Genomic DNA, 18,460 nt, shown 5'->3' on the forward strand with positions numbered 1-18,460 from the left:
CAATAATGAAACATGACCTTGGTTCAATAATGAAACATGACCTTGGTTCAATAATGAAACATGACCTTGGTTCAGGAGTTGCAAATGTTAAAATCAGTTGAGGTGGACACAATGCTGGACAAAGTAACACCAACAAATACTGGGTTCTTGTGATAAAGGAACGGCAATATTTGTGGACAACTTTAATCTACACAAACTGCAAAAACCAGATTGGGAGTAGTAACCTGGATAAGTAGTTTAAAGAATGCTTTTAAAGATAGTTTCTCATAGCAGCACATATTGCAACTGACCAGACAGCAGTTTACATTAGACTTTAGTATCAAAATTTTAAAAAAGGACAGGATTAACTAATGACCTCAGAGTTAAGGTACTCTGAGGAAGCAGTATGATCGGCAGATTTACAGAAAAAAAGACAACATGCATAAATGGATCCTTGTCTGATTGGCAGGACATGACTAGTGGAGTCCTTCAGGTATCTGTGCCGGCGCCTGAATGGCTTACAATTTAAATCAATGTCTTTGACGAAGGGATCAAAGACATGGTAGTTAAATTTGCAGATAACACTAAGATGGATAGTTAAGTATCTTGAAGACAACATAAAGGAGGTGAAGACTAATATAGCTAGTTTGAGTGAGTTAGCAAAAATGTAGCAGGTGGAGTACAATGTGGGAAATGTGAAATTGTTCACTTTAGTTGGAACAATAAAAAGCAGAGTGTTACTTTATCAGTGAACAAACATAATTTAGAGGTGCAGAGAGATTTAGGTAATCTGGTGCAGGATTCACAAATGGCAGCTAATGAAATGCTTTTCTTCATTACAAGAGGAAGCAAACATAAAAGTAAGCATGTCACCCTTCTCTTCAAAGGACACTGGTGAGATCAATTGTGAATAGTGTGCGCACTTTTGGTGTCCTTACTTGGGCATGGATGAAGACATATTGAAGGCAGTTCACAGGAGGTTTACCAGATGGATACCTAGAATGAGCAGGTTATCTTACCAGGATAGATTAAACAGACTGGGCTTGTTTTCACTGGAGCGAGGGTGACCAGATAGAAGTTTAAGATCCTCAAAGGTTTTGATAAACTGTGAGTGGAAAGGATATATTCTATTGTGGGCTTGTCCTAAGGTGGGGTCACCCTTTCAAGGCAGAAGAGACAGAGAAATTTCTTGTCTGGTGGTTGCAAAATTTTGTAAACGTACTTTTGTCTAGAAAGGCAGTGGAGGCAGGGTCTTGAATACTTTTAAGATAGAAGTAAATAGATTCTTGATGGGCAAGGGAAAGCTTGAATGATCAGGATTTCATACGAATGTAGAATTGAAAACACAAGGAAATCAACCAAGATCTTATTAAATGGTAGAGGAGGCTTGAATATTCAAATGATGTACTTCTGTTCCTATTGTACAAGCTCGTATGCAGCCATCTTGAACCAAAAATCTGGCGAATAAGGGCCATTACTTAGTTGTCTGTCAATGGAGAGCTTGACTGAAGTCTAAATAGAACTAATAAAACTTTTACAAAATATACTAAAATCCAGCTCTTTATATAATGCATGTTGATTTAGGACATGCAAACGTATAAATTAAATACAATGTTACTACGCTGCTTCATTTGTGTCAGTTTCTGATGGTCACGTCAATTTTCAAGTGTTAAAATAGGGGTCACAGTAGAAAATATTTTAGGAAGGAATGGGCTACTACACACTGATTTATCGGTGTTTTGGATTTTTGCTTCAGTAATACAGATACCAAAATGCAGTGGTTACTCTGGAACACAGCTGAGAATAATGTTACATGGGCAGAAGTATAAAAGTGGAAGGGAGCATACACCAAGGATGATTATAAGACCCATTTCAGATGCTTTTAAAAATACGCAGGACCCAGAATAAGTGACCTTTGACAGGATCCAAACAAAATATTACTGTTCATGCAGAATTCCCAATTACACAAAAATCAGTTAATAGCAAAAGATACACTCAGTTACAAAAACAAAACCTAACAGCTTAGTTGAAAAACTCACTAACTTGTTATGTAATCCACCAATCTGACATCCCTTTAGGAAACAAAGAATACTAACTACACTGCTAATACGATCATTTCAAAATTGGCTTTCTTGCCCAAAAACAGCAATTTAACAAGCCATAAAAACTGAGCTGATTTAACACTTTTAATGTAAAAAACATTCCAAGGTGTTTGACGGAAACGTAATCAGATATAAAAGGATGTCAAGCCAGGTAATATAAGTAACTGAAACGTTAGTTAAAGAAGTAATTTTAAAGAAGGGTCTAGAAAAGGAAAAGGGGGAGATGGAGAAAGTTTAAGGATATAATTAGAGACCAAAGGGCCTGAAAGGCACGGTCACCAATTGAAAGACAAAGGGAGGACAGATGAATAAAAAGCAAAAGTCAAATACAGTGTTCTTAGAGGGATGTAAGGCTGGAATGGATATATTTGGAAGGGGGAGTCAATAATAAAGGAATTCAAACATGAACTGGAGACCTGTAGGGGTACAAGAGACAATACAGTACAGCAAGTGCAGGAGCAACAGGCGAGTAAGACTTGAACCAAGGTAGGATAGAGCCAGCAGAATTTTGAATCATCCAGGGAACAGATGAGAAATTGTCTAGGATGTCACTTTGAATGAAGTATGCTGAGGTGAGAAAAACATGAAAGAAAGTCTCAAGGACAGAGAGAATTGTGTGTACTGGACATAGAGAATGATACATCTTTGACTGGGGCTGATTCTGTACCAATGCAGAGGAATGAGCCAAACAGATTTGAAATCCAGTACTAATCTTTATTTTCCAGGATGATTAGAGTAGCCAGCAATTTTGTTAGATAGCAGTGATGAACAATGATGCTTGCTATGATTCAGCCAGATATGAAGTCAGTTGCTAAACAATTTACACACCAGATACTCTCATTCCTAATCTAAGCCACAAGAAAGATAAGCAAAGATTCAGGAGGTAACATGTTCTAGGAGCACAGGAGAGAGATTGGATTTGGTGAGCATTTTCAAAGACAGAGGAATCAAGGTTGGGTTTAAAATGGCTCATCATGGCAGTTTTGAGAGGCAAGTGGGCAAAAAGGGAAAGCTCTTTAATATGAGAATCAGGTCAGAAAACTGAATGAGTGACAATTTAATATGCATGAAATCAAGGCAAGAGATTGCAGGTGACATGAGCTCAAAAAGGGCATATGCAAATATGGAACAGGAACCTGTGCAATGTTTCCTACACTATTTTAAATTGTGCATGACCCTAGATGTCAACAAAATCAAAACTGCAAAAAGTTGCACAGTAATATTCAGTGACTTGATTTGCACGATAGATTATCACATAATACATCACATGCAAATGAAATCTGTATTTGAATCTTTGTAAAGCAGTTATTTCATGTATTTACAAACGTTTCAATCAAGCACTCCATGTTCTCCAATGAGTGAAGGCTTGTTGAAGGTCCACTCCTTCTGATTCTTGGCCCAGGATTTTTATGCATATGCCATAATGTAGTGGCCTCCTCTGGTAAAGATAGCAGGTGGTAACCCAGGCCAATCAGGAGAAAACATGCTGCAATTATGTGACCAGCAGCTTTGAAGGGTTTGCAATGTACTCATTTATAAAATCTCCCTGCTCACCTGCCATGTTTGTTAATTTGCCTTAATGTCATGCCTCAGGGAGCAACAAAGAGAGAACATGGCTAGGCTGGGAACCATCACGGCTTCACAGCAGGGTGCAATCTTGCCAAGCAGGCTCGCAACCCACATCTTGGAAAACGCTGGACTAGAAAAAGATGCTGCGGCAGGTGAAACCTTGCGAAATGATCAGCTTGCAAAGGGAGGCAACTAACTGAGTGATCTCAACAATGAGGGCCACTTGTTAGGCGGTGAATAGATAGACAAGGAAAAGAGATTTAACACTTCAGACAGTGGAGGGAAAGAGATTTTTCTTAAGTAATGTTATGGCAGAGAATGTGGAGACTGATAGGGTCTGATGTCCCAGTCAAATTTGATGATGCCTAGTTAAACCAGATGTAGGCCTCATACAATCAAGTGTGTATCCCACTGACTTAAAGGAATCAGTGTAAGAGGCTACACAAGGGGAATGACCAAGGTGGAAAAGGTGAAATGAGCATACAAGATGGAAAGAGAGTGGTTGAACTGTTTACCAGCTATAAGTGGAGAACTAATGGTCGAACTGCTGATGCATAGTTGTATTTAACTCAGAAGAACAAAAACTCATCCAGAAACTAAATCCAAGGAATTAGAGTTGAAAGTGGATGGCAGGAGTGGGCAGTGATGGATGCTTGCAAGTATTCAGATTTTGCCCAATTTGTGATCAACATTTGGGAGCTGAAGGGCTTGTGAGACAGCATGGTTGACGGGGCAGCTGTAAATATAGGTCAGAGAATTCATATGGCGAGGTTAGTAAATATCTGAGATCATGTCATGCAGATTACAATTCAAGAGCTTTGATTGCCAACTACCATGGGAATTTGACATGACCATATTTTTTATTTTTGCAGTCACTAGGATGGTTTAATTAGTTTTTGGTAGCAAGTAAAGCAGGACTTCCAAAGGAGGGTGAGTTTAAACTTTGGAGTTGTGAGCTCTGGGACAGAAATGCCACCATAGAACCTTAATAGAGTTGTAACAGCTGTACCCTTAATCATTTCTCACTGAGTGCTTGTAATAATTTTCAAGCCTCAAAATAAGGTCACTATGGGAAAAAGTTTGGGAATCTGCCTGAACTTCTCCACTTCACAACCTTTCTTTTTTCCTTTGATAAGGTGATCCTTAAAGTAAGGTTTTGGATCAGGCCTTTGTGCATTTGTCCAAATATTACTTTAAAAGAGACCTGATTGTAGGTTCATAGTTCCTTGAAAACAAAGTCACAGGTAGACAGATAGCAAAGGTGGCGATTGGTAGGCTTTATTGGTTAGGGCATTGAGTATAGGAATTGGGAGGTCACGTTGCAGCTGTATAGGACATTGGTTAGGTCACTTTTGGAATACAGCATTCAATTCTGGTCTCCCTGCTCTAGGAAGGATGTTGTAAAACTTGCAAGGGTTCAGAAAGGATTTACAAGGATATTGCCAGGGTTGGAGGCTTTGAATTATAGGGAGAGACTGAAGGGCCTGGGGCTATTTTCCCTGGAGCGTCAGAGGCTGAAGGGTGACCTTAGAGGTTTATAGAATCATGAGAGGCATGGATAGGGTAAATAGAAAAGGATTTTTACCCAGGGTGGGGGAGTCCAAAACTAAAGGGCATAGGTTTAAAAAATGAGAGGGGAATGATTTAAAAAGGACCTAAGGGCAACTTTTTCAATCAGAGGGTGGTGTACATATGGAATGAGCTGCCAGAGGAAGTGGTGGAGACTGATACAATTACAAGATTTAAAAGACATCTGGATGGGTACATGAATAAGAAGGGTTTAGAGGGATATGGGCCAAATGCTGGCAAATGGGACTAGATTAATTTTCCAAACCCTTGTGGGAGAGTATAGGACCAGAGGGGTTTAGAACCAGAGTAAGGAGTTTTCTATTCAAGACTGAAAATAAGGTAGTGAATCTGTTTAATTCTTTACCACAGAGGATTGTCATTAGGCATATTCAAGGCTGAAATGGACAGATTTTTAAATCAGTAAGGGAATGTAGGATATTGGAGAAAAGACAGCAGAATGAAGTTGAGGACTATCAAATCAGCCATGAACTCACTGAATGGCAGAGCAGACACAATAGGTTGAAGAACCTAGCTCTGCTCTTATATCTTATAGTCTTTTTCATAAGTATTGAAATGTGAAGAGACAACTAAAACCAGTATGGCACTAGAAAGCTTTGGAGGAAGTAAATCATGAAAAATCAAGAAATGGTGGGGACATTAAAAAGATATTGTATGTCTGCCTTCACCGCAGAGAACTCAGAAAATTTCCCTCAGACACTTGAAAATTAAGAGGAAACAGGGAGGTCGTAACTTTAAACAAATCACCATCACTAAGGAACAGTTGTTGGAGAAATGCTTAAATGCAAAATTTGACAAGTTCCAGGGCCAGATGACATGCATCCTAGGATCTTAAAGTGGTTGCAGACATAGTAGAGCCATCAGTTATAGTCTTCCAAAAGTTTGCAAAATTGCTCATGCATCAGCATTATTCTAGAAAAGAGACCATTCAAGAAAAGTGTGAAATAGAAAGCAGGAAATTAGATGTCAGTTAGCCTAACATTTCTTGCAAGAAAACTGTTAAATGAAAATTGCAGGAATCAGATGCAGTGGCAGCATACTGTACCATATACAAGATGGACTTTCTTTAAAAGAAACTTCCTAACTCATTACCTCTACTACTCAGGAAATGGAGAGCCAACAGGTGAATGTGAACACCAACCCTTGCTGATTCCCCTCCAAGCCAAACACCATCTCAACTTGCACCAATATCATCGACTCACTATGGTTGAGTCAACCTTCTAGAAGCCTCTTCCCAACACTCTAGGTGCAAACATCACCATCTTCAAAGACAATTAGGGATGTGCATCAAATACTGGTGTTGCTAGCAATGCTCATATCCCATGAAATATCTTTTTGGTCCCGATCAGCCCTGCCTTTCTAGTTTCCTATTTATGTTTATAAAGGACATTAATATACCTTCTCACTTTGCACTTCTCAATCATTCTTTCAGTTCTTTTTTGTACTCTATTCCACTAGATTCTTAGCTCTTATTTTACTTTCTTTAGTCATCCAGGAAACTCCAGCTCTGAGGCCACTGAGCACACCATACAAGAAACAGGAACAGGATAGGCTATTTGGACCCTCAAGCCTGCTCTACCATTCAACTGGATCATGGCTAATCCAACATTTCTCGCATCCACTTTCCTGCCAGTTCCTTGTAACCCTCGATTCAGATCAAGGATCTACGTCAGCCTTAAATATACACAAAGACTCTGCAGCAAGGAATTCCAAAGAATCACAAGCCTCAGAAAAGAGATTACTACTCATCTCAGTCTTAAATTGGCACCCATTTATTCTAAAGCTATGCCCTCTGGTCCTAGACTGACTCTAGGAGGAGAAACATCCTCTCAGTATTTACCCTGTCAAGCTGCTTAAGGAATTCTGTATGTTTTTCAATGAGGTCATCTCTCATTCTTCTAAACTCCAGTGAGTAGCTTCCCAACCTGTTTAATGTTTACTCCTAATACAATTCCTCCATACCAGGGATCATCCTTGTGAACCTTCTCTGAATTCTTGCCAATGAAATCATATTAAATCATACGTAAAAGGGACCAGAGCAGCTCACAATACTCCAGATTTGGTCTCACCAGCACCTTGTACAGTTGTAGTAAGGCTTCCCTGCTCTTATATTCCAACCTTCTTGAAATAAGGGACAACATTCCATTTGCCTTCACAATTACCCGCTGCACCTGTGTGCTTGCTTTATGTTGCTTGCACAAGTAACCCCAAGTCCCTTTGTGTTCCAGTTTTCTGTAGTGTCTCCATTAAAACAGTACTGTTCTTTTATTCTGCTTTCCGAAATGAACTTCACATTACACTCTAGTTGCCAACGTTTTGCCCACTTACTTAACCTATCAATACCTCTATGCAAACTTTTTACATTCCTGTCACAATCTGCCTTGCTGTCTATTTTAGTGTTGTCAGAAAATGGTACAACACTTCCTTTCTCCAAGTTATTAACATATTATAAACAGTTGCAGTACCAGCACTGATCCCTGTGGAATCACACTGGTCACGAATCACCTACCTGAGAAAGAACCATTTATTCCCGCTCAGTATATTAGGAAACAATCTCTAATACTGTGGATTCTTGTCTTATCACTTAACCATGTGTGAGGTACCTTGCTGAACACCTTCTAGAGGTCCAAATACAACAGGTCTACTGTCTCTTCCCCAGCTGTTCTGGTTAAAACTTTCTCAAAAAACTCTACTAAATTAGTCAGACACTACTTCCGTTTTGTGAACCCATGCTGACTCTGCTTGATTAGATAATGCCCTGCCAAATGTTCTGCTAATACTTCCTTAATAATCGATTCCAATACTTTTCCTACAACAGGTGCTAGGCTAACTGGCCTACAGTTACCTACTTTTGGCGTCCTTCCTTTTTTAAATACTGGTGTCACGTTAGCAGTTTTCCAGTCCTCTAGTACTTCTCTAGAATCTAACAATTTTTGGAAAATAACCAATATACCCACTATCCTTTTTGCTACCTCCTTTAGAATGCAAGCCATCAGGGCAGGGAGATGAATCTGCCTTTCACCCCATTAGTTCGTTTAACACTACTTATTTAGGTGATGGTGGTGGTACTTAGTCCCTCCCCAGTATTCTTTAGTACTAATAGGATGTTCAAAGTACGTTCCACCCTAAAGACTGATGCAAAATATCTTTTCAACTCCAATGCCATTTTCTTACTTCCTAAAACCATCTCCAAGATTCATTTTCTAGGGGGCCTTTGTCTATTTTGACCTCTGTCTTCCTTTATTATCTTGAAATTTCTCCTTTGCTGGATTCTGAATTTATCCCAGTCTTTGGGGTTATCATTGACTTTGGCTTCCTTATATACTTTTTCTTTCAACTTAATACTCTCCTTAACTTCCTTGACTAGTTTGTCCTTCTGTTAAAATCTTTCCCCCCATTGGCATGTGTTTGTGCTGGGAGTCATGAATTAGCTCCTTAAATGTCTGCCACTGTTTGCTTGTTGTCATTGTTGCTCATCTATCCGACCAGTTCATTTTAGCTAACCCTATCCCCAAATTTCATTGCAATTCACTTTAAGTTAAAGGCATTTGTTTCCACTCAAGTTTCTCACTCTCGAACTGCACATTAAATTCTATTACATTATGATCACTACTTCATAAGGGATCTTTTACTCCAAGGTCATTAAACCAGCCTCATTTCCTACAAACAGATCCAGGATAGCCTGCTTTCTGGTTGGCTCCATGGTATATTGCTCCAAGAAACTTTCCCTAATGCACTCAATGAATTTGTTGTCATAGTACCCTTTACCAATTTGATTAACCCAATCAAATCAAGTCAGCCATAGTTGTTGCTCTATTCTTTTTCCGTGCTCCTTCTACATGTTGATTTATAGCCTTTCCCATATAATGGCTACTGTTTGGAGGACTGTACACAACTCCTACAAATGTCTTCTTTCTTTTGCTATTTTAAAACCTCCACCCAAATGGACTCTACATCTAAGCCTAGATCTTCTCTCAACTGTTCTCATTTCATTTCTTATTAACCCTTCTCCTCGCTAAAAAGGTCAAATATCCCTAAATATTAAGTTCCCAATTTTGATCTCCTTGTAGTCATTACAGAAACATGGTTGAGATCATATTCATTTATCCTCAATTTGTGCCATCAGTTCATCTACCTTATTCCAAATGCTTTGTGCATTAAGATACAAAGCCTTTAAGTCTGTTCTATTGCCAAATTTCTCACGCAAATCATCTTACCTTTGAAGGCCTTCCGCTTATATTTACTTTCTTAGCATCAAATATATGCTAAGCCAATATATCTTTGATCTATAAATTACCAACTTCTGCCCAAAATTATGAGGTGTCATCTATGCCTGCCAGAACGTGATGCAGCAAGTATCACTTTGAAATAGAGGTCTTATTTCCATGGCACGAGTGAGCTGTCGGTACAGCTTGTGTTTATATCAGTTACCTTGCTCACAGGTGGATAAGTTGCCAGCAGTACTCACAATTTAAAGGGGACCTACATGTCTTAAAAAGAGGTTGGTGTCTTTGATGAATGAGTTACTGAACTACATGTTTTAATTGAAACCTGCATTTCCAGTGGAGGTGGTGGCCAGGAGGAAGATGATTTCTTCCTTCAAGAACCTAGCAAGTGGACAAGTAGCTGGGTATTTGATTGTTTAGATTCTCATACCACAAACATTGCAACAAACCTGTGGAAAGAACTTCAGTGATTTGGTCAGAGCTGCTACAGTAAGACTTCTAATTTTTAAATATACTACACAGCTCTGTACCAGCAGGATACCCCCAGCATAAGCCTTCCCACCCCCTCTTGCTACGTCTTTTCTCCAAGTGTGGCAAACATACACTCATGAAACTCCTACTTCCATTTGCACATTCTACTTTAGTTCAACTGAGAATCTCCATTCTTGGCAGTTGGCACCTCTTTCCCACATTTACTGTTTCTTGGTGTCTCAACCAGGGCAGACACCACTCTTGCTGCACAACAAACTGGCTCACATAAGGGAGATCAAGAACTGTAGTAGGTCCACCATCAATTCAGCAAGTGAATAAAGGAGAGGTCCATTGATGTAGCAGAATGGAGGAAGCCAGCCTTTTCTGGAGACTAACTTGTCTCAATTTCCATTCTTCCTTTTTGAATACTGTGTGACATATTCAATTTTCTAACTTTAAAAACCCATGCCCAAGTCAAGAGCACGCTTCAAAACATTAAATGCAAAGTTTCTGCTTACTTCCTTTAAAACCCTGGGATGGAAACAACCTTGCCCCAAGTATTAAAAACCGAAAGAAACGAAAACAGAAGTTGTTGGAAAAGCTCAGCAGGTCTGGCTGTACCTGTGAAGAGAAATCAGAGTTAACATTTCAGGTCCGGAGACCCTTCCTCAGAATATTGTAACAGTGAAGCAAAGTAATCGTTCATTATTTTCATTTTAAATCACTGCAGTCAGTTTCTAAGGAGCTGACATCACTCCTGAATGATCCTTATTACTAATAATGTTAGTAAATTATGTCAGTTTGGTATTCCTTGCTATTTCTTTTCTTACTTCCCTGTAATTCTTAACATCTTTTTTGTCACCTTTTGTGCATCTTTGCCTGCACCACTTATGTTAGTTCTTGTTCCTTGAGTGTTAACTAGTTCCACATCACATTAATTACTTTAAAATTTCTCCCATAAAATTTCCAGCACAAACAGTGGATAAACTGTTGGTCCTCAGGTATGCTGCAAAGCATTCACACAAAATTAAAATCTTGGTTTATAGGAAGCTCAACTTGTCAATGAAAAACTATCTTTTATGGTGAGCACAAGCAGGGAGGGTCCAAACTGCAATAAATCTTAGCCAATAAATACTGCAATGTTAATTTTTAAATAGGGATTATAATTTGAAATTAGCAAAACCATGGTGGTTTGTTTACTTTATTTTGCATTATAATAGCCAGCATTCTTCCAAAGACCTAAACTTCTAAGAATCAAAGTATGAAGAGTAGACAAAAACCAAAAGAACTGTGGTTGCTGTAAATCAGAAACAAAAACAGGAGTTGCTGCAAGCTCAGCAGATCTGGCAGCATTCGTGAAGAAAAAAATCAGAGTAAACATCACCGTACCTGAAATGTTAACTCTGATTTTTTTCTTCAGAGATGCTGCCAGGCCTGCTGAGCTTCCAGCAACTCGTGTTTAGGAAGAGTAGATATTTTCAACCAACCTGTTCAGGCACGTTATATGACTGGGAAAGACAGCATTTAACACCAGGTTTTCTGGTCCAAACGTAGGACACTACTGTTGTGCCATAAGACCTGTAGGCTATGTGGTTCCTTAGGCCTGCTCCACCATCCAATAAGGTCACAACTGGATCAATAATTACCTTAAGTTCACTTTCCTCCCTGTCCCCCTTAACTTTATGTCAACTAAAAATCTGTCTAACCAATATTCAATAACACAGCCTAGACTTTGCTCTGAGATACAGAAATTCCCAAGATTAAACAAACAAGAGAATTTTCTTTTCCTCATCCCCATCCTAAATGGGTGACCACTTATTATGAATGCCACACAAGAAACCCTCTCAAAATCTTTACATGTTTCAATAAGATCACCAACAAATGAACCCTCTCTAATCTGCCTCAAATACATGAATATGCCTACTTAAATAAGGAGATTAAAACTGTACGTAATACACTCAGGCAGCTGTGCCATTGAAACCGTACAAAAATATCCTGCAAGTCTTCATTTCACGTCTGGCAGAGGGCTTCCTCTAAAGTTAAACAAATGCAAGTTTCCTGTGGAAACTCTACGCTCTCTACAAACTTAATACTATGAAAGTGAGGTGAAGTGATATTTAAAGCCAAGTTCACATTAAGAGTTGCAAACCATAAATTAACTCTATTAGATTGCAATGAAATATCCAAGAATTAGCTATATTAAATATCCGTTACAGAAGTCTGACATAAAGCAACAAAGACATGGGTGCAGATTTCAGCTCAGCTACTCAACTTCACAAAGAAAATTCAGTCCGCCACTGGACATTTTGTCTGTCATGTACTTGCCGTAATTAATATGCTATCATACATATAGATTGACTGAGTGACCTACCAGGGCTTTCTACTCGCTTGTAGTGGTATGGATTAATGCAGACCTCTTTCTGTTTTGAGCCAAATGGAAATTCACAACACTCTAGTGGTTTCAGCTCATGATGACTTTGAAGATCCGGCCATCGCCAAACACGACAGTAAATTACATGGGGTAGACCTTTACGATGCGATACCTGAAGTCGACCATCTAGAGAGCGGGGAATAGTGACACAATTACTAGGCTGACCTGGACTGCTTAGTGCCTTCTCCAACTCCTCCATAGCTCCCTTTTTCTTCTTAAGTTTTTTCACTAGTGCATCAACTGCTTTTTCTGCCCACTTTTCTTCCTCATCTCCTTGTTTCCAGCCCAGTAGGCGTTTCACAGCTGGGCTGGTAAATGAGAACAAGCTTGCCATTGTCATCTTGACCAGTTTTTGAAACCAACAGCAAGGATGCTATTGTGTATAAGAAATGAACAGAAATTCTAATCGGGTGGTTTCTAAGAGTACTGTTTTAAGCATCAAATCCACTGGAGATTATGAAATTCTGTGCACTTTTATCTGGAATGTCCCAAAGTACTGCTTTGAAAAAAATCCAAAGGCAGAGAGTCTTAGTTGTGTGGTGGAATGTGTTCAGATATCTTTCTTCTGTATCTAAAGAGAAAACAAGAGATTGTAAAGTTAGTCTAAGAAAATCTTGTTCAACATTAATTATTTGATTTTTATTTAAAACAATAATTTTAACTATCTAAACACTCCAAACCTCAACACATTCTGAAGGTAGCGTGCAAAAAGAAGGGGAGGGGGTCTGGTACTCAACGACTTAAAATATTTTTGCTAACAAGCTAGAACTGCAGTTAACAGTTTAGACATTAGAACTGCAAGATTCAACTTGCATAAGTTAACCAGTTTCAAATTCCATTTTGGTTTCACATAAAATGAATTGTGTAGGTCGATTCATAGTTTTATTTAATCATAGTTTTATTTAAAAACCTGTAAGAGTTTCAAAGTCAAAATGGCTGGTCAGACTAATGACATCTAATAAGAACATAAGAACTAGGAGCAGGAGTAGGCCATCTGGCCCCTCGAGCCTGCCCCGCCATTTAATAAGATCATGGCTGATCTTTGAGACTCAGCTCTACCTACCCCCGTCCACTCACCATATCCTTTAATTCCCTTACTGTTCAAAAATTTATCTAGCCTTGCCTTAAAACACATTCAGCAAGGTAGCTTCAGCTGCTTCACTGGACAGGGAATTCCACAGATTCACAACCCTTTGGGTGAAGAAATTCCTCCTGACCTCAGTCCTACATCTGATTCCCTTTATTTTGAGGCGATGCCCTCTAGTCCTAGTTTCATCTGCTAGCGGAAACAACCTCCCTGCCTCCACTTTATCTATTCCCTTCATAATCTTATATGTTTCTATAAGATCTCCCCTCATTCTTCTGAATTCCAATGAGTATAAGTCCAGTCTACTCAGTCTCTCCTCATAATCCAACTCACTCAACTCTGGAATCAACCGAGTGAATCTCCTTTGCACCCCCTCCAGTGCTAGTATATCCCTTCTCAAGTAAGGAGAACAAAACTGCACACAGTACTCCAGGTGTGGCCTCACCAGGACCCTATACAGCTGCAGCATAGCCTCCCTGTTTTTAAACTCCATCCCACGAGCAATGGCAGACAAAATTCCATTTGCTTTTTTAATCACCTGCTGCACCTGCAATCCCACCTTCAGCGATTCATGCACAAGGACACCCAAGTCCCTTTGCACAGCAGCGTGCTGCAATTTTTTACCATTTAAAACATAGTCCATAATGGTTGCATGCAGATTCAAACCAGTTTCTAATACAGCAGTTTGTTATCCTCTCATGTTTGCTTCTGAATAAAATACAAATAGCATCTTAAGTTTGCAATATTTTTACCAAAATATGAAAAATTTTCAAGATGAGAAAGTATACAGATTTCAGGAAAGATTATTTTTACAGTCCAATATGACAGATGCACGAGGAATCAGATCTATTCCCAAAAGTTTTTCACAAAAAGAAATAGAATATTTTGACCTTGGCTGAAAAGCAGTGATGACATTCGTCCAGTCTGAATCAATGCTTACTTTCTTAGTCTCCTCCAATTTCCACTTACTTAATACCATCCATCAAGCAAGAGGGTATGCAACTAAAATCAGTTACTGCTAAATTAACACTATCATTCTTTTTTAAAAATCAACTTGCCCTCTTAAAAAGATACAATGGTCTGCAAACTAATTTTGACAAACAACTCATCTCTCTCAGTTAACTAATTATATTCCAAGACAAGAAAATTACCAATTACAAAAGTTCAAGTCAGAACAGCCTCAGTCAGTAAGAGTTTGCTAAAATTATTACTTCCAAACTAAACAAAGAACCGGGGGACTAAAAAAAAGTCATTTGTTGTACTAGCCAGTCCATTTCATAACATTACTGCAGTGTTCTAGAGCAAAATGTCAAGTACTTTAGGTAGCAATAATTATGTATTATTACTGACTCCAAGATTTCCTATATGACAATTATGTACTTTTCAGTGCAACCATTTAACTGTAAGCAATTTGAGTGTCCTTGGAAAAACACGATGCTTTCTTCCCCTTTTTTTAAGATTCTAAAACACAGCACTTTAGATTTCTATCAGCAGCAGTGATTTCAAGGACTTAGAGTGAAATAAATCCAAGGCAACAACAACAGAGGCTGCACACTTTAAAAAGTAGATCACCAAATGCTATTACACTAGAATTAAATCAATATAGTAAAAGTCTATTAAGTGGTGTCCAGTGATCCAGGACAAGTTGATTTCTAAAAAAAATTCTCTCCAGGAGGAAGATTCTCTCATCAATAATTTGAGACAGCTAAAGATTTTTAAGGGAGGGCATCATAGGCTGAATTAACCTTCGAGCACCACTTCAGCAGCAAGAAGAACCTCAAGCAGCCCCATAGCTCTCGGACACCACCCTCGTCTACTACAACACACACACATTTGAAGTTCAGTACATACAGCAACTAGTGTTGAGCACAGCTTGTGCTTACTTGTTACAAAAGTTGTTTATGGAGCATACTGTATGTCTACATCAACAACTAAACTTAGGGACAGTGAACTGCCACCAGGAGCACTGTATCCATCAGGGCTTCTAACATTAAAATGGCTGCAATCAAAATTGGTAAAGAAATGCAAAAGAAAAATTTTTGTAAAAACAAACGATAATTGGAATGGATTGGGTTTTTAACTTTGATTCTCCTAAAATGAATTTGACTGCACTGTGATTGATGTTCCTCTTGATAAATTTCCAAACTCAAAAATGCTAATCATGCAAATCAATGATTTCACTTATGGTCAGATCCAATAGCATTTGGATCAAATCCAAACTACTCTCCATTGCATGCACCACTTGTGAAGATGAATCACTATCCTGAATCAGAAAGTCAAGTTGCTCCATTGTTTTGGCAATTTATATTATGCTTCTCTTTAGGAACCAATTAAGGATTTGCATGGCTAATGTGAAAGAAATGACAATGTGTTTTGTTGCGGACTAAAGGATTACCTGGACTCCTTTAATTCCCTTCGTCATGGTTTCCCCTAATAGCACACAATATTAGAAGTTTCAGGCATAATTGTTGGAAATATATCTCACTATCAGAAATTCAAAATCCAAGCCCTCCAAGGTAAAATTTACTGGTGGGCAGACACAGAAGCACCACTTGTTGATGTTAAGGAGGAAGGGACGGGAGCTGCTTGGAGTCAAGTTCAAGTAATAGAAACCCAAACAAGAAATGATAGACATACACTGCAGCTCAATCAGCAGCCAGAAAGATGAGAAAATCTCACAGGAAGAAGTTACTTCAGAATTAATAGAAACAGTGTATAACAGCATCCAAATTACACAAAGCAGTGCTGGGAGTTGGAGACAATAAAAATCTTTTATTTACTGAGTTACGATTTTCACACACATGACAGACTACATCTGTCTGTGCAAAAATAAATGTGTCTGACATGATAAACAGTATTAAAGTACAAAGAACAGAAGAGAAAATCCCAGAGAATAGTGTGACATTTGATAAAGTGCTTTTATTAAAGAACAGCAAGGGGTGGGGGATGCAAAAATCACAACTGACATTCCCCTAAAAACCTTTCAAATAATAAAAAGGGTGCAAGGTGAATGCCATCCTGAACACCTGGCAGGGTGCTGTAATCATTTTACAGGGACAGGAAGAGATGAAGGTTACAGTTCCGAATGAAGGATACTGGCAATTCTGGCACTGATGAAACCGTTGCTTGGATTTTGCAGTAGGAATAAAATGACAGCATTTTTTGCCACCCTAGAGGAAATTTATCCATGAAGATCACAAGATAACTGCCAGATTTTCACCTTTCTGACATGAAAGGTTATTCAGGCACTAGCTACAGGGGGCGCAGTCATCAAGTACATTAAGAGGCCAATTACACTGAAGAATTCTGACAGCCAGCAAACCAGGAACTAACAGATCTTAGCATTCACTTTTTCTAATTTTAACAGAATAAAAACACTAAATATGAAATACATTCAAAGAATTAATCTAAAGCTAAAATAATTCTGAAGTGGGAGCGGGGCGCTCACAGATTAAAATCTACAGGTTTCAATGTTTGACTGCACATGTGCAATTACCAGAGGGGTTTTGGTCATTTTCCGTGTAATATCAGTGAACGCCAATTTCACCTTCATTCCAAGCCCAAACATGGGCCAGTGTTTCTTCCTTTCTCCCTTTCCTGCACACTCAGAGGGGGAATGGGAAAGAGAAAGCGTTATCAACCGGAAATTAGCTTTTGAGAGCTTGTAACAGGAGATTTATATTTTAATAAAAAGCATTCATTCTTCAGGTGCAGAGGTTGAGTTCTTTAAAACACTCCTAAATAAAAAAGTATCTTCAGCATGCAGTTGCAGAAAGCACGTCAACTACAATCTACAAAAGGAATGGGATACCCAACTGCAATGCTTTCATCTGGAAAGGCACTTACACGGTCTACATTCAGGTCACCACAAAGCAATTATTCCCTGACCAACTACATTTGCTGATGAAATATTCACGATATAAAAATGTGTCTAGATCTATGCCCAACTGCCATCAGAAATAGCTGGCTATACAACTACAATGCTAATTATGCCAAAACAGATATAATAGCCAAGGGACTTTAAATTAGATTAGTTATTGAATGAGAGTTGATAAATATAAAACACATGATAACTTTCACCAAGAAATACTGTTATTTGAAACCAACTAAGCTGTTAAAATTAGAGATGAAAGAGTGGAGCTGGAGGAACACAGCAGGCCAGGCAGCATCAAAGAAGCAGGTAAGTTTCGGGTCAGGACCCTTCTTCAAAAATGGGGAGGGGGAAGGGATAGGGCTGGAGAAGGTAGGTGGGATGGTGATAGGTGAGTGCAGGTAGGCAGTGGTGGGGATTGGTCAGTGAGGTGGGAGGAGCAGTTAGTTGGGAGAGAAGATGGACAGGTTGTGTCAGGTCAAGGAGGTGGGGATGAGAGGGAGGTTTGGTCGTGGGATGAGGCCAGGGGTGGGGAGATTTTGAAAATGGTAAAATCCACATTTAGGTCATTGGGCTGTAGGCTCCCGAAGTGGAATATGAGGTGTTGCTTCTCCAGGTTGTGGGTGGCGTCATTGTGACACTGGAGGAAGGCCAGGATGGACATGTCACCCAGGGAATGGGAAGGGGAGTTGAAATGGTTTGCGACTGGAAGGCATTGTTGTTTGTCACGAAGAGCACTGGTGCTCTACAAAGTGGTCTCCAAGCCTCTGCTTGGTCTCACCAATGTAGAGGTGGTCACATTGGGAGCAACGGATGCAATAGACCACATTGACAGATGTGCACATGAACCCCTGTCTAGTGTGGAAGGTTTGTTTGGTGCCTTGAATGGAGGTGAGGGGGAACGTGTAGGGGCAGGTGTAGCACTTCCTGCGGTTGCAGGGAAAGGTGCCGGGTGGTGTTGGGGCTAGTGGGGAGTGTAAAGCGGATGAGGGAATCTCGGAAACAGCGGTCCCTGAAAAAGGCAGATAGGGGTGGGGAGGGAAAGATATCTTTGGTTGTGGGGTCGGATTGTAGGTGGTCGAAAATGATACGTTGGATACGGAGGTTGATGGGGTTATATGTGAGGACAAGGGGGAT

At 39.4% G+C, this 18,460-nt stretch overlaps 1 protein-coding gene across 1 annotated transcript in view; it reads right to left on the reverse strand.

Annotated features, from left to right (window-relative positions):
* The window catches only part of smad1 (SMAD family member 1), an 87,043-nt gene that overhangs the window by 32,882 nt on the left and 35,701 nt on the right, over positions 1-18,460 (reverse strand). The window contains exon 3 of the mRNA XM_048607128.1: positions 12,306-12,936. Within this exon, the coding sequence (XP_048463085.1) occupies positions 12,306-12,705 (400 nt within the window). The 5' untranslated portion in view covers positions 12,706-12,936. The remainder of the gene's footprint in view (positions 1-12,305; positions 12,937-18,460) is intronic.

Source organism: Rhincodon typus, chromosome 1, assembly GCF_021869965.1.
Source record: "Rhincodon typus isolate 14 chromosome 1, sRhiTyp1.1, whole genome shotgun sequence".
NCBI classification, from domain to species: domain Eukaryota; kingdom Metazoa; phylum Chordata; class Chondrichthyes; order Orectolobiformes; family Rhincodontidae; genus Rhincodon; species Rhincodon typus.